Here is a 17,002-nt window from a genome sequence, read left to right as displayed (position 1 = left end):
GAATCAACTGCAAATCTCATTAACATGCCATTTACTTACCCTTTAAGGTCATTATATTCATAAGTTCAGAGCAGTCTGTTCACCAATCCTTACAGTACCCCTCTAGAACTATCCACCCAATTTCATACATTGCCAGCTCACCTTTGTTTAGTCTTTTCAGCCATAGGACAGAGTTTTTATCCTTTTACTCCACAGAGTTCCTATTCAAGCCAACAGTTAATTTTTTAACTAAGAACTTGAAAGACATAATATCAAATGTTACATCCACTGTATTTCCTTCATCTACCAAAAGGAGAAATTCAGGGTTGTCTGAATACTTGTGCAATGTAATATATAAATATATACTGTATCTCCTATTTAAAAGAGAGACAGTTTTCCCCTTAGCCCAGCTGATTCCATGACTCATGTTCTTATAACAAAATATTATTTGGCCACACTAATAATTTAAAGACATTTTCAAAGCTTTTACAAAATCTCTTAACCCTTTAAGCTTCAAGTTTAATTCCAGGACATTTGTCAAATTAAGCAAAAACAACTATAGGCGGGCACACACCATTTGCCTTCCATCTGTTTGTGGTTATGCAAACTTGCAAGCTTTGGTGAACTGAACATTAAAAACAGGAAAAAAAAAACACAATGAGGAGTCCTTGTGACACCTTAGAGACTAACAAATTTATTTGGTCATAAGCTTACACCCAAATAAAATTTGTTAGTCTCTAAGGTGCCACAGGGACTCCTCATTGTTTTTGCTGATACATACTAACATCTACCACTCTGAAACATTTATTAAAAACAGAGCCACTGAAGGCCATATTTCATCAGATCCACAATTTTAGCATCTCGGTTCTAGTGACAACAAATAAAAACTTTTACTATCCAAAGGAACATTTTTGTGCTTTATTGTGTGTACCTTTTCTATAAACTTGATATATTGATCAATAAATAGATACTGCCTCTTCCTTGTGCAATGAACTTAACTTGGGATCTAAAAAGTGAAGACTTCTTGTTCCTTGCCATTACTCAAAAATTCTCAAGATTATTTTTGCCCTGAAGTTTGTTGTTTTGCATTGAGGAAGTAATTAATTAAAACTGAGGATGAGACATTTCAAAGGCTAACTGACCTGTGTTTTCTTGCTAACAAGCAGGGCCGGCTCCAGGGTTTTGGCCGCCCCAAGCAGCCAAAACAAAACAAAAAGCTGCAATCGCGATCTGCGGCGGCAATTCAGCGGGAGGTCCTTCACTCCCAGGCGGAGTGAGGAACCATCCGCCGAATTGCTGCCGAATACTTGGACGTGCCGCCCCTCTCCGGAGCAGCCACCCCAAGCACCTGCTTGAGAAGCTGGTGCCTGGAGCCGGCCCTGCTAACAAGACAGAAATGTGTTAACTAAACATATGAGAGAGAAAACATAGTATGATTCTCCAAGCTTCTTTGAACTCTTTCCTAGTACATAAACAGCATAGGAGCATTAGTTTAGTATCATGTTGCAGTGCCATAGTTTGTGCTTTGCTAAAATGGAACAGATACAGGTATCAAATATCTAGGGCAACATACAACCTTAAAGAAAAACAACTGCCTAAGCATCAAAATAGGATGCATTAGCAAACCACAGTAAGTGTACCAATTATATGTGCACTAATTTATACAAGACACCCAATTATGTATTACTATTCAAGAACAAGCGAACAAGAAACTGGCCTGGAGCACGTGCCGAGTGCATCAAGGTAACCCAGACGCATCCTGGTACTAGCGTAAGCCACTCATATGGCCTAACTTAGACTTCCACCATCCTCTCAACTGCTTCATTCCCTCCACACACCCTGTCTTTTCTGCATTTAATATTTTGAAAAGAAAAAAAAAAAAAAGTGTCCCGCATTAGTCTTAGCCTTTGATCACAAATAAAATCCAGTAAAATATACCCATAAGGAAACCAAGAAATTGCAATTGCCATTAAACCTGCTTTTTCCACCTACAATCAGTCAGGTAACAAAAATTGTTTTTGAAAGAGACCCTCGCTAGTGCTAGCTAGAAGAAAAAAATCATACGTACATATTTTAACAAAAAAATGGACATCAGCATGTCTTTGCCAACTGTAAAGATGTTCTAAGATATTTCTCTTTCCCAATACAGCTTCTTTCTGATTGCTCTGTTATTTAAGTCAGTCCTGTGTTTGTGACATCAGGTTCATTGCTATGAAGATGTACATTATTGTGAAAGTCAAAAATTTAACACAACAGCTCAAAATTCTGCTCCACTTGCATCATATGTGCATCCTTCATTACACTATATGGAACGGAAATGCACAAAAAAATATGGCCCCATACAATGTTCCCTCTAATTTTTTCCATCCATGTGCACCAATATCGGGGTAATGTGCAGATCTGCGCTACCAGTAGAAACAAAACACCAAGATGTAATATATATTTTTAAAAAGTTACCATTGGGATAATTATTCCAGCCAAGACAGGATAAGTATTTTAGAACTCACTACTCAAAGAATTAAAGAAATAAAATTATGAAATGCATAGAGCAGGCAAAAAACTAAAACAGCAATTTGAAACAATAAAATTACAGAGACGTGTGTGAAACAGAGACAGTATGCGGGGGGGGTGCGCGCGCGCGAGACAGAGAGAGAAGGGGAAGTGTATGAGAGACCGTGCGCTCTCTCTTTAAGCGGTGAGGCACTCACCAGTCTGAAGGCTCGTTCAGACCTCAGCACTAGCAGCCACATCTAACTCCCAAGTCCTGTCCCTCCTCCCTCTGTAGAGATGGGGTACCTGGGCAGGGGGAAGGAGACACCCTGACATCAGCACCCCCTCCCCCTCTGCTCAGCAAGCAGGAGGGTACCAGAAGCAGCTGGCCAGGGGCTCCAAGGAAGAGGGCAGGAGCACCGTGGCTGCAGAGCAGCAGGGGGAGGGGCACCTGAACACAGTCGCTGGATGTGCGCAGCTCTTCTAATCAAATGCTCAGCACTTGATTGACTCTTGGGTGGCATGCGGCTTAGGGGAGAACACTGACCTATAAGTTCCCTATGTTCAAACAGAATGATTATTCAGCCTGCAGTAGTGCCCAGAATACATTAGTTTACAATCTGGAAGGAGAAAGGTAGGGAAGGGGAGGAGGGGAAAAGATACAGACAGAGGGTTCAAAGGCTGAAAGTTGGCACACATATTGGTACTTCCACGGAGCTGCCTTTTATTTATTCATGAACTATCCCCCAATCATCCTCCTTCCTTGTCATTATTAGCTGACTAGTTTCTTGTAGGCTTCCTTGGGGAAAGGGGGAATGAGACGTAATGGCAGAGCACTTTTTGTTTATACCTAAATTACTCTTAAGAAATATTGGTGAAGAGAGCATCCATTTATGTTACTTTTCAAAATAGGAAATTCCCTCTTTATACAAGATGTATTTTGCAGACAGCTGCATAACAAGCCTCCCCTTACTGTTTTCTATATTTTACTTTTAATAGCCCAACTCTCGTCCTCCATTTTGAAACTTATCCTCCAAGAAAGTAAATAGACTTCACATTTCAATCATGTTCTTCTGTTCAGCATGTCTCTCCCCCTGGAGGCAACCAAACACTGCTAGTACCATGGGATGCTCACCATTATCTGGGCTGATACCATAATCTAGAAAAAAAACACTTAGCATTTGTTTACTCTAGAGAGCATAAGCAAGGGGGCAGGGAATGGAAAGGAGAAAGGAACCATATCAGAAAAATAAATTCTGATCTGGTACAATAGATCAGCAGCCATATTATTCTAATCAGGCCAGAAATGTATTTTAAGATGTAAAATGTTGGTGATTTCTTCACTACCACTACAGTTTACTATCCTGTCCCCTTTTGTATCCATAATTGGCTGCTACTCACCCTCAGTCAGGACAAGATTCTGTCACTTCAGCATAAGCAAGGCTGTTGCTTTGACAATGAGACAAGTGGTTTCTTACAAGGGTGGGGTCAAACTGATCTACACAACCTGGATGTCATGAATAAGGCAATGATTTTGTCAGAGGTCACAGAAGTCACGGAATCAATGACTTCCAAAGACCTCTGTGACTTCAGCCCCAGCGGCTGGAAGCTGCAGGGTCCCACCTCCTCTCACAGCGGCAGGGAGCTGTAATTTAGCCCCACTGCCCGAGCCAGTGAGCCCCCAAGCTCCCCAGCTACCGCAGGCAGGGGGGTACCCTGCAGCTCCCCAGTCGCCACCATGGGGGACAGGGGGACCCCTGCAGCTCCCCACTGTGGTGGCGGCAGGGGGACCCTGGAGCTCCCCTGTGCCACTGGGGAGAGGGACCCTGGAGCCAAGTCCCCATGGGTGGTGGGGGCCCCAGAGCTGGCAGCTGCGGGGTGGCTGGGCAGCCCCTTCCCATTTTATCATGGATATTTTTAGTAAAAGTCAGGGACAGGTCACGAGCTTTCGTGAATTTTTCTTTCAAACTTAATATTTTGAAGTTTTTAAAAAGTACATTAAAATTGCCTCTTGTAGGGAAGCACCAACTTTAACAATACATCAGCGCTAAATTTTATGATCAATTAGAAGGAGATTTTCTTAATATCAACTAAAAAGAGAATTGTTTGCCTTTCACTCCTATCCTTAATGTTTGCCTTAATGTAGAAATAGAAATTAATGGAGATATCCTATCTCCTAGAACTGGAAGGGACCTTAAAAGGTCATCGAGTCCAGCCCCCTGCCTTCACTAGCAGGACCAAGTACTGATTTTGCCCCAGAACCCTAAGGGGCCCCCTCAAGGATTGAACTCACAATCCTGGGTTTAGCAGGCTCAAAACACTGAGCTATCCCTCCCCCCCACCTGGCAAATTTGAACTCAAATGTTACTAACGTAGAAGTGCAGTCAGATTCCTACAGCTTTCCTATTCCATAATACTGTAACTTCTGGGTATGAATGGGAATACATTCATGCCTATATTTCATTTAGTTGCTATTTTACGGACCACCAACATTTTACATTTAGTAACAGTTTCCATATAATTAAAAAAAGAGGAAAACATACATATTTTAAGATGTTTCTGGCAAAGTAGAGCACTTGCTAAGGAAATGCTTAATTTCACTTATTAAAAGAAAAAAAAAGGGGAAAAATCTTCTTTCCCCCTTCTCGTAATTAAGCTACTAGATAAGGGGGGGGAAAAACTAGCACATAGGTATTTTAGATGTACTCTCGGATGTCAATATGTATGAAACATTCACCAGCTGCATATAGTAAATAAAATATTTGAAAGAAACCCTTATTTTTTCCCTTTTCCTACAAATTTATAAATAGATTTTTTTCAAAAACCTACCACCACTCTCAATTATTCTGATGAGGCTTTAAAAAACAAAAACAACAAATCCAGTTTCTTAAGATCACCTCATATGTGGTACACATCTTGCATCGAACCCAAAGAAAGACCGCATACATCAAAAAACCTCAGCCACTGCCAAACAGGTTTTCCATATTTTCCTACCCTCCATGCACACCAAGCCATATTTCAATAAGCTTGGACATTCCTTATTCAAGAGCATTCTTTATTACTTACGTAAAAAGTGTTTTTCCAGTAAGGCGATTTCCAGGTGACCTTTGATCTCATTTAATCTATCAGACTCTGTTCTGTTAAAATCCTGGACTCCTGATGCCATGTTGATGGCCCCTGGACCAGCCTATGAAAAAAGGAGGGGGGGGGTGGAAATAAATAAATACATTGACAACTCAGAAGGAAGCTTCTCCCTGAAATGTCATTTAAATACTTTAATTTACCTCAAAAACAGTAAACAAAGAGCTGTGTGAAAAAATGTGTAAGCATTTGAAGCCAACACAGCAATGCTTTTATTCAGCATTAGAATTACTGAAATAAATCAATAACAGCTGATCAAACATACAGCATCTCCCTCCGACAGGTTTGCTCAGTGCGCTTGCCTAGAAAGATTCTAGATTTGCTGCAACATGACGATCGTTTCACTTCCCTCCTGCTGGCTGAAGGTGCATTTCAAATAACGCCCTTTTCCCTTTAATTTGACACATGGCCAATTAAAACAAAAAAAATCCAATATGCACACAAGCAATAATCTATGTCCTGGTCTATACTTAAAACTTAGGTTGATATAGCTACAGCTCTCGGGGCTGTGAAAAATCCACATTCCTGAGTGCCACAGCTATGCCGACCTCAACACCCAGTGCAGATGCAGTAAGGTTGATGAAAGCATTCTTCTGCTGACCTAGCTACTGTTGCTCAGGGAGGTGCGGTGATTACAGTAGGAGTTACTTCCGTTGCAGTAGTGTATGTCTACACTATGGTGTCACAAAGGGAGACCTGCAGTTCCATAGCTATACTGCTGTAACCCCCTGAAGCACACAGACAAGCCTCAACAAAAAACAGATTTTCTAAGCACTGACTACCATTCTGTACAAATCCTCTCTCGCATATATGCGAATACTTTAGCGTCAAGACATAATCCTGAAGGAAGAAAATCTACAATCCTGATGCACGAAAGACAACAAAAAAACAGCAGGGCTATTTTGTTGCATTTTTACAGGAATGTGGGTAGTGTCCAAAAGACGATGCTGCAGGACAAAAACCTCTAGGCTCTTGCATCTTTTAGAGGTGATTTATCTTTACCAGCAGCGGCTACATAAACTAAGCACTGGAAATACTGCAGAACGTGAAAATCAAAGAAAAATGCATGGCTTCTAACAAGCAGCAGCTTGCACAAAGTGAAACAACAAAGGAACAGATGTACTTTCATACTAAGAGGCAGGTGAGGATGCTACGTTTTTGGAAATAGTCTGTTAAATTACAAGACAGATTTCTGTTTTGCAAGATGGTTAATTAAAACATCATGTGCAATCACAACTAGCAATGTACAAACCCTATAGATTGATTCTGGGTGTAAGCTCTTGGAGCTACTCATGGTATTAAATGCTTTCCAGATGCAATAGTATTCATTTTATAAGTAAAGCAAAGGTGAATTTTTATTCTTAGCCCACAATTGAGTCATCTGTACACATTCAGAACTCAAATGAGAACGTAAGTACTTTTGAAAGAAATGAAATATTATATACAAAAATAAAATCCAGTAACTAAATTAGTATAATATGATCTTAATATATTCAAGTAATTCAGCACGTTAATAGAACTGTTTTAAATTTTAAAATAAATTAAATGTTTAAAAACTAATAAGTATTTAGTTAAAAAAAATGTGTATCCCATCCAAAGGTTTTAAAAGCAGATCAGTGATTTATTCATAACATACACAGCATATACATTTTCACTGTTAGGAATTATTTACACTTTTTAAGTACCCTGTCAATGTACCTGTAACACAGAGGCTCATTGGTGCCCACAGGCAAAAGGGTTCACTGTTCTCTATGATCAAGTCCTACATCAGACCTGAAACTCACTACACCTAATACACTGTTTCATGGTATTTACCCAAAAAGACTAGCTTATAAGGTCTCTACTGAAAGCTTGTAATGATTATGGGTATTGATAAGTTACAAGATGTGTATATGGATAATATTTAAGGAATAATGTAACAATGTTGAAAATTATACCCTTATGGTACTGAGTGAGTGATCCAGGGAATGTGTCTTGGTGATGACCCTTTCAAGCGGGACGGAGTTGTTATCCCTCCCTGGCAGGCCAATTTTGTAATATATGATTAAATTGCCTACTCTTGCCCCATCCCCAAACACTCAATGGAAAACCAACTGTAAACAATCAAAGCCATTTGAAGATAACAAGAAACTTTATGACTGATTGGTGTCAATATTCTCAGAAGCAGAAGATACATAGCTCCTAGTCTAAGGAGTTTGCAAACCCTATTAGGTCTGGTCTACACTAGGGTGTGTGTGGGGGGGATTGATCTAAGTTACGCAACTTCAGTTACATGAGTAACGTAGCTGAAGTTGACATACTTACATCTACTTACCACAGTGAAGGCACCATGGTAAGTCAACGGCTGACTCTCTCCCATCAACTTCGCCTGTGTCTCTCGCCCAGGAGGAGTACTGGAGTTGACGGGAGAGCACTCAGCGGTCGATTTATCATGTATAGACTAGATGTATAAATCGACCCCCGCTGGATCGACGGGCAGCAATGTAGACCAGCCCTTAGTGAACAGAAACAAAAGACTGATTCGGTATTTGAGAAAGCAGAGAAAGACCCTCTGTGCATCCATTCACTGAAGAGAGATCTTGTTGAGCAGGTGTTTTTCATGAAACCTGACTCAGTCCTGGGTACCTCAAAAACCACCACAGTACCATTTTATTAAATGTACATGTTTTCTTAATTGGAGTTATAGAGATGCAGAACTTGAATCTCACACTAATGAACTGTAATATAACAGATTCTATTCTTACAAGGCTTCAAACCAGGATTGATAAAAATTGATGATTTAAAAAAAAAAAATCAGATTTTTTTACTTCAATTAAACAAAGGTTACTTTAAAAAAATAAACCTAAAATTAAATTTGAAATTGATAACCTATGTTAAGGCCTACATTTATTATACTCTATTAAAATCATTTAATATTTTTTGTACTTCACTTAAACAGTACCTTGTCTGCCAAGTTTTAAAGAAAGTCAGACAACTGAGCTGGTGGAAATCACTTGCTAAGCACCAGGAACCAGAGTTTGCTGGAGTGCTAACCCAACTTTTGATAGCAGTAGCCTCTTCTGCAGGTTCAGAAAGACTATTTTCTTCATTTCAGTTTATTCAACTGGACAGTTCAATTACTACTTCAATCAAAAGTTAAACTTCCAGGTGAGATTTCTTAAGAAGTAGGCAAGGTTGTTTTCCTCTTCCAATTTATGAATAAAAACTAAGGGTAGAGGATCAGATCTACTAGTTCTAAACTGCAGAAGGACATGATTACCAGAAACAAGCATTTCAATACATTAAACAACAGATAATACTTCCTTTGTTTAGTAAATCAGTTTTTAATGCCCAAAAAAAAAAAAAAAAAAAAAAAAAAAAAAAAAAATGATTTCCCTTATGTATCCAGCAACTTTAAAGGTAGCTTTATTTAATTAGAAAAATAAACTGTTTTTGATCATTAACTGAATTTGCATTTCAATCCTAGTAAGAACTTGCCACAAGTCTCAAGATATTCATCTAGTAAATAAGAAATGAATCATTCACCATTTTCTAATAAAAATGTAAAAATTAAAAATCTCAATAAATGTAAGTTAAGTTATTTAAGCAATATTATAAAAATGTGGGTAGATAGTATCATAGTATCCTCCCGGCTAGCCCCAAATTTAGAGTAAAGGCTATATTTAGTTGCAAAGCAACATATTTGAATTGTTATTAACCAATAAGAATCAACCTCTCTTTAGGAAAATTATTAAAGTCTATGATTTACAAATCAATGTTCCCTGCTTGCTGATTTAAATCAGGATTAAAATTTGTGATTTAAATCACTAATTTAAAAATCAATCCACCCTGTTTAGGCTAGTTTTCAACAATGGTTTTATTGGCTAACCCTGCCTGAATGTGAGCAAGTAATTAGTATACCAGTATCCGAGTTTCCTCATCTGTAAATATGGATCATTTAGTACATTTACAAAGCTGTTACAAATAATAACAAATGAAGTTTTGTAAGACATTTGAAGAAACTCAGGCCTACTCTACACTTAAGACTTAGGTCAACATAGCTACAGTGCTCGGGGTGTGAAAAAGCCACAACCTTGAGCATCAGCTATAAATTATGCAGTTGGCATCAAGCACTTCAAGTGACAGATCCTCAACTCCCAGTGTAAAAGAGATAATACAGGGCTGTTTAAGGAATTGTGCCACAGCATGCCACACATCAAACTGCATAATGTCACAGAACAGGATGCCATACCGAGCACAAATATTCACTGGCCGGCAGAACCATATCAGGAAATCTCTAAGGACACTGCTTTCGAAGAGCTACAACCCAGTCCCCACTATTCAATCTCTCCACCAAAGTCAATTCCACGTGATTCTGGAAGCCACCATCGGGATTATTTTTTCTTAGTTTAAAAAGAAGTACATCTCAAAATTGGATTAATATCAAATATGTAATACATCCCTGAATGCCTGGGAGTGAGGGGAGGAGCAAAACTACCAGTAATTCAGGATACAAAGGAGTTAGCAAGGTTTGCCAGTGTGGCCAAATGCAGGAAAACTGCTCACTTTAAAAAGGAAGTGGAGGAGGGAGGCAGGCAGAAATCAGGCTTATGCCCTTTCTTGCATCTTTGTGATATGTTGAGAAAGCCTGAAAAGAGATTCCCACACAGAATAGTTTTCTGCTAATTTCTCACATTAGCAGTTCAGTTCCTCTCTAGCCTGGACAAAATTAGGACTAGTTGATATGATGTGGATGACAAAGTGTTCCTGTATACAGAGTTGTAGGAAGCATCACAGTAGTAAACATTCGAACAATTAAATTTTGTAGTGCAATAACATTTGCAAACTCATGCATGACAGGAGAGGTCCTGGAAGAGTGATGGTGATTTGAGGCATGTATGCCACCATCTTCCTCCTCCTACCACCTTCCATTGCTGAGCCTTCACTCTCTTGTCCTGGTATATAATGTCCCCCCGCATTCCTCCTATCCACCAAACCAGTTACCCTATCAAAGAAGGAAATCAAGCTGGTTTGGCATGATTTATTCTTAGTAAATTCATGCTGGTTGCTAGTGATTACCTCTTCATCCTTCAGGTATTTGCTAGTCGTCCGGTCACATGTTTTTTGTGAGAAGGCGGAGGCAAGACAGGCATTGAACAGCTCTGCCTTCCTATCATCTTCTGTTGCCAGCTCACCTTCTCCATTGAGCAGCAAACCCACACCATCTTTTTTTTTTTTGTCCGACATATTTGTAGAACCCCTTCTTGTTGTCACTAACATTCTTTGCCTTAACTTTCCTGATTTTGTCCCTCCACACACTGCTATTCCCATGTATACTTCCTTGGTGATATCACCCTCCTTCCATTTCCTGTAGGTATCCCTTTTGGTTTTTAGATTGCTAAAAAACTTCTAGTGCAGTCACACTGGCCTCTTGTGGCTCTTATCTTTCCTCTGCATCAGAATACCTTGATGTTGAGCCTCTAGTATTACATCTTTAAAACTGCCAGCTCCCTTTGACTCCTTTTCTTTCTAATTGATCTTCCAATGCAGCTTTTCCTATTTCTCAGTTGATTAAAATCTGCATTTCTGAAGTCCTGTGTCCTTGTTTTGCTCTTCTCATGTCCTCCTTTCCTTAGGATCTTGAATTCTATCAGACCATGATCACTTCCTTCCAAGTTCCCAACCACCTTCATTGAAGAATTATTCTGTCAATCTAGCAAGTGCCTCTCAGAGAGGTGGATTTTACTACAGCAATGGAAGAACCCCTTGCCGCTGTAGCATATCTAGTGTAGATACAATTTAGGACTATGCAGTCGAACATGCAAACAGGCACATGCAAGATCTAGTGTTCATGTGTACTTTTCATAGTCTTGTTCAGTACCTCAGGGAGTCACTCATGAGAGTGAAGTAACACAAGACTTGATCTTCCCATGCTATCTCCATTCCTGAAAGTACCATGAAGAGAGTAGATCTTACATTGTTTTACCTAGTAAGTAGTTCCTGGGGGAGGGAGAGGGGGAGGAGAAAGGGAATTCCATGTGAGACTGGGACTGAACCCAGCAATTCATGTTTACTTGAGTTTTGGGTATTGATTTAAACACATTAATGCGGATTCCAAACATATATCCTTAGAAAAAACACTATTCGTGGGATAGAAGTTTCAGGCATCATATACAGTAGAACCTCAGAGTTACGAACTGATTGGTCAACCACACACCCCAGTTAGAACCGGAGGTACACAATCAGGCACAGAGTCGTCCATGTCCCTCCCCCGGCCCCAAAAAAATACAGTACAGTACTGTGTTAAACGTAAACTAATAAAACTGTTTCTGTTCTTGTTTCATTTAAATTAATATGGTTAAAAGCAGCATTTTTCTTCTGCATAGTAGTTTCAAAGCTGTATTAAGTTAATGTTCAGTTATAAACGTTTGAAAGAACAACCATTAAATTTTGTTCAGAGTTACAAACATTTCAGACTTACAACCAACCTCCATTCCCAAGACATTAACTCTTGAGGTTCTACTGTACTCACATTGGTAACTAATCCCTTCATTTTACAGTCACTGTCCTTAAAACCAGGCACCATTTATCTCTATCACCCACTCTCACACATGCGTGCGCACACACACACACCCTTGTCAGTTAATAAGAGTTTTGACAGCAGGACCTACATTTTGATTAGCAGTTATACAGCCCCGATCACTGTAGTATCGGAATCTCAAACCATTAATGTACTTACCCTCCACACCCCCATGAGGTAGAGAATTATTTTATCCCCATTTAACAGTCCAGTACCTTAAAAAGAAAAGGATTTCTTTCCTCCCAGATAAATCTGATTTGTCACCAATGACAAAACACTACAGACATTCTTATCTTGCTCCAATATCACTGCCACCTTAGGTGCAGTTCGGAGTTCCATATTAGTCATAAGCAGGGCCAAAAACAAAAGGCTTTTATTTTTAACTAGAAACTCTACTAAACCCTAGAACAGGGGATCTCAAAGTGGGGGTCGGGACCTCTCAGGGGGTTGTGAGGTTATTATGGGGGGGTCCCGAGCGGTCAGCCTCCACCCCAAACCCCACATTGCCTCCAGCATTTATAATGATGCTAAATATATAGAAAAGTGTTTTCAATTAGTGGGGGGGGGGGAGAGAAGAGCGCGCAAATCGCACTCAGGCTTGCTGTGTGAAATGGGACACCAGTACAAAAGTTTGAGAACCACTAGAAGGAAAATCAGAGTAGCTTTCTTGCATTTATATAGTCGGTATGGAAAGAAACACTCTCTTACATAGACCAATTACAGCGAAGTGCCATTTTTGAGAACACAGAGCTGCCGGAACATAAACACACACCAGAGTGCTTTACAGCCTAGAAAGTCTAATGGGAAGAGGTATATTCTTAACTTTATATGAAGAATGACTCAATTCCCTGTATAGAAAAAAAAAAAAGACACCCTTTCTGATGTACTTTTCCTGCCCAAAGCAATGCATAGCTATTGATTTCCATGTAATTTAAAGAGGACACAGAACTAAAAACTCTTGCATAAAACTTTGGGGGAAAATCCACGACCCAAATTCCTGTCTAAATTATGTGACATGCTTTAAAGAAATACCATGGCATCGGATATAATATCGTTACTTAAAAGCCAGATAATGTGTTGATAAATTCACAGCTATTATATTTCATCAGCAACATTACATGAAAAATACAAAAATACATGCCTTGCACTGATCAAGCTAACCTGGTTTAACGTAAGGTCGCCAGCAGCCTTTAAGTAAATGGGATAGAGAAGAGACAGCCACTGGACATACAGGTACAGCAAGAATTGGTGTGTATGAGCTAGAACACCAACACTGAACTAGTGTCCCAGTAAGTAGTCAGAGAGCATCATTTCAAATTTCAGATAACATGTAAGAACAAAGACCACAAGTGGTTAATAAAGATAATACAGCATATTTCTTAATAAAAGGGGTGAGAGTTCTGATGTCCAGGCCCAACTCCAATTCTGGAAACTTGTCTTTACATAAAATTCCCCTTGCAATTTATATTATACACAGTGGCCAAAATTTTTAAGAGTAACTTGTGATTTTGGGTGACTATTTGTGGACATTCAATTTGAGACACCTTAAAAGTGGGTTGATTTTCAGAAGACAGATGTTTATCTTTTTCTGAAAAGTCACTCTTTTTTAAAAGGTGTCTCAGTCTGGGGACCTATAAACAGAGGTGTCCAAAAGCACTAGTAACTTTTGAAAGTCTTGACCTGTGTCCTTCACCTCCCTTCCTCAGCTGCTGCATAGTGTTAAACAGGCCTTGTGTTTCACAACAAAGGCTGCTGCATTTCAGTGGAGAATGAAAAAGTGACACCCCACCACCACCACCTCCCTCACAAGGTCACTGCAATTTTTAATGGCCAGATTTTGCACAAGTGCTCAGTACCTCTTATTATTCTGAACAGGAATAGGGCACTTTTTAGATCTGGGCACTGCTGTTTAAACTGAGAGACTCAAAAAGCTTTAAAGGCGTATAGCAGTTTCAAGTCGATGCATCATGGCTCACATAACGATTTATGCCTTATACCCCTCTGCTGTCTCTTGTGAGTACACCCTTCCTAGTAAGAGGGTGTGGGCAGGGCTGGCTCCAGGCACCAGCCTACCAAGCATGTGCTTGGGGCGGCACCTGGAGGGGGGCAGCACTCACCCGGGGAGAGCGGGGCTGCGGCCGGGCTCATCGCCCTTCCCCGGGCGCTCCAGCCGGGCCGGGAAGAGCGGTGTCGCCCTCCCAGCAGCGCTCCGGCCGGCCGGCCTCAGCACCCTTCCCGGCCACACTCCCCGCCAGGGGGCGGGGGGGAGGCTTTTTTGCCTGGGGTGGCAAAAAAGCCAGAGCCGGCCCTGGGTGTGGGTCTCCACTTCACTCAAGTAAGAGTCCTGCAACTCTGCTACTCTTAGACCTCCTCCCATATTCACCATGGCTCCTTTAGCAGAGCCAATTTGGCTTGGCTCCCTGCAGGAGTCTTAGAGGAGGAAGGGAGAAAGAGAGAGAGCGCGCGCGCGAGAGCACGCGCTTTGTAACCAGAAAGCATATGCAGCAACACAGTGCAGCTTTTTCAAAACAAAAGGTTTATGTATTACTCAACAGGAATACAGTAGTTAGAGAAATGGATTAAAATAACAAGGCGGCCTGAACACATGCATCTTACCTAAACCTCATGCAAGTTTTGGCTAAGTTCCACTCAGCCTAGAGACCCCTACTCCTGGGCTGGGAGTGAAACAGCCAGCCACAGCAGCAATCTCTAAGTGTCTGTCAATCTCACCTCCAGCACTGCTTCCTACTCACCCCAATTTCTCAATCTTTAATGGTTTAGATGCTAGGTTTTGGCCTAGGACAAATAAACCTTTTGACCTAGCAGGAGCCAGGCAGATAGGTATCTCCCAATTAATTGCTCCCCCCTTGTTCTGCTGTTGTTCTCTCTAGAGGTATCTTCCCTTGTCAATGTTTCATTTGTTTTCCCCTAACAACCTCCTGTGATTTAACTCGATGCAGTCAGACAGAATAATATCAAGCAAGTAAATTAAGGGACAAATGTATTCACAGAAATACAACTTTATACTTCCATGACATAGATAGCAGTGGACCGTTAGAGTAAATAGGCTTAAAGTCCACAAACAAAAAGGAAGAACTGAAGTGAAGTTACAAAAATATGAGCATGTTCAAAACTGTGCACCTTTTATTTGCTTGCTTAATCCTGAAATATTACTTCCAAAAAAATAAAATCAGGAGAATAGCATTAACAGCTTCCATATTCCATTATTTTTTTAATCTGCTAATAGCTTTAAAAATATAGCCAGATTGAATACTTACAGGGTCTCTCAGTTCGTCATTCTCTCTGAGTGACGTTCGAGGTATTTTCACTGGGATTTCATCTCCACATTCAGTATCTGAAGCATTTGGAGACTCTGCTAAATCAAGGAACTCATCTCTCTTGTGACCTCTGAACCTTATTTTGTCTAACCTCTTTAGCATGTTCAGCACTGCACTTTTCTGCTTTACCTTAACATGACGGTTGGAGTCCCTGCAAGAAACAAAAGAAAACGATATGGTGAAGATTAAAACATTTGCAGTATGCCTGAATACAAACATTCTAATTACAAAGAGTGCTTTTAATCATTTTTCAAGTGCTTTCTGGTTAAACAGTTATTTATAGAAGGAAAACTGTAACACAGCTTAGCGTTCAAAGAAGCACTTATTTTCAAGTATGACAATATGCAGATTCTGTTTCTAATGGCTGATAATTGATGGTGACCTTTCCCACCAGGTACCAACCTGCTAACTCAAGTGACCCGCAAAGGGTTTTGTTTGTTTGTTTCATTTGGACTTTCTGCTTTTTTATTAAAAGTCTATTCTGAGGGTAAATTCACACACACACACACACACACACACACTCCCGGACTTCTGCAACATCTAATCAACTCCACTGAATAGCTGAGATCACATTTTTTCAAGAGACTTACAAATCATAGCAAGAAATTGGTAGCTTAGAGGCGAACACATTGCCAAAGTATTACTCAAGGACTTGCATAGATACTGCACAGAATTTACTGAAGAAAGCTACTAGACACCCAACTGAAATTAAGAGCATTCAACAGAAGCAGTGACCTACATTCAATCTGTGCAAGCACTCATTAGATCCATCTCCAAAACCACCACTGCTCGCTGATCCATACAGAATTCTAGAGAAACAAGGCCTTGCTAAGAGACGTTCTCTCTTGCTTCTCCGGGAGTGGGGGGGAGGGTAAATTACTCAAACCATTATTTTTTAAAAAACACTTTATTTCATGAAGAAAAGCACTGAAAAAAATGGAACTGAGCAAGATTTATAGCTAAGAGTTTTCTATAAATGGAATAGTTTGGACACCATATTAATATTTGCAGAATTTGTGAACTCAGTCTTTCAAAGACAAAGTAAGTTAGTTACCATCCATAACATCCCTACAGTTAATGTCTGTTAATTTTTCCACCTGCCTTTTAAAATATAATGCCTGAGGTTTAGCTGCTTTGCCTTCCAGTTTGTATCCAGGCTAAACTTAAACAGGGAAAATCCACCCATTACACACAAGATATTTTCGGGGAGGGAGGGGTTGATTTTTGAGGGAGCACAGTTTAATTCTTAAAACAGATTAAATTATTTGAGGCAGAAAAGCATTTGACTTCAAACGCTTCTTTTGAACAGGATGCAGCTTAACTCACAAAGCTGAAAGCAAGCATATTTGCTGTTTATTGAAAGACTGGAGCAGGGCAGACTTGCTGGCTCACTTCTCTTTATATCATACAGAAGCCTGAATGTTCCCTCCCTAGCCTCAGGAAAATGAACCTCCCCTCTTCAAAATCTCCTGTCATGACTAGAGCCCTCCACACA

The 17,002-nt window shown here is 40.1% G+C and overlaps 1 protein-coding gene across 3 annotated transcripts in view; it reads right to left on the bottom strand.

Annotated features, from left to right (window-relative positions):
• The window catches only part of GRAMD4 (GRAM domain containing 4), a 115,774-nt gene that overhangs the window by 61,476 nt on the left and 37,296 nt on the right, over nt 1–17,002 (bottom strand). For all 3 annotated transcript variants that reach the window (XM_034767066.1, XM_034767082.1, XM_034767075.1), the window contains exons 2-3: nt 15,448–15,658; nt 5,536–5,656 (exon numbers count right to left, since the gene is read on the bottom strand). In XM_034767066.1, coding sequence (XP_034622957.1) covers nt 5,536–5,656; nt 15,448–15,658 — 332 coding nt within the window. The remainder of the gene's footprint in view (nt 1–5,535; nt 5,657–15,447; nt 15,659–17,002) is intronic.

The sequence above is a fragment of the Trachemys scripta genome, chromosome 1 (assembly GCF_013100865.1).
Source record: "Trachemys scripta elegans isolate TJP31775 chromosome 1, CAS_Tse_1.0, whole genome shotgun sequence".
NCBI lineage: Eukaryota > Metazoa > Chordata > Testudines > Emydidae > Trachemys > Trachemys scripta.
The sequence above is the reverse complement of the archived record's forward strand: the minus strand, read 5'-3'. Positions and strand labels throughout refer to the sequence as shown.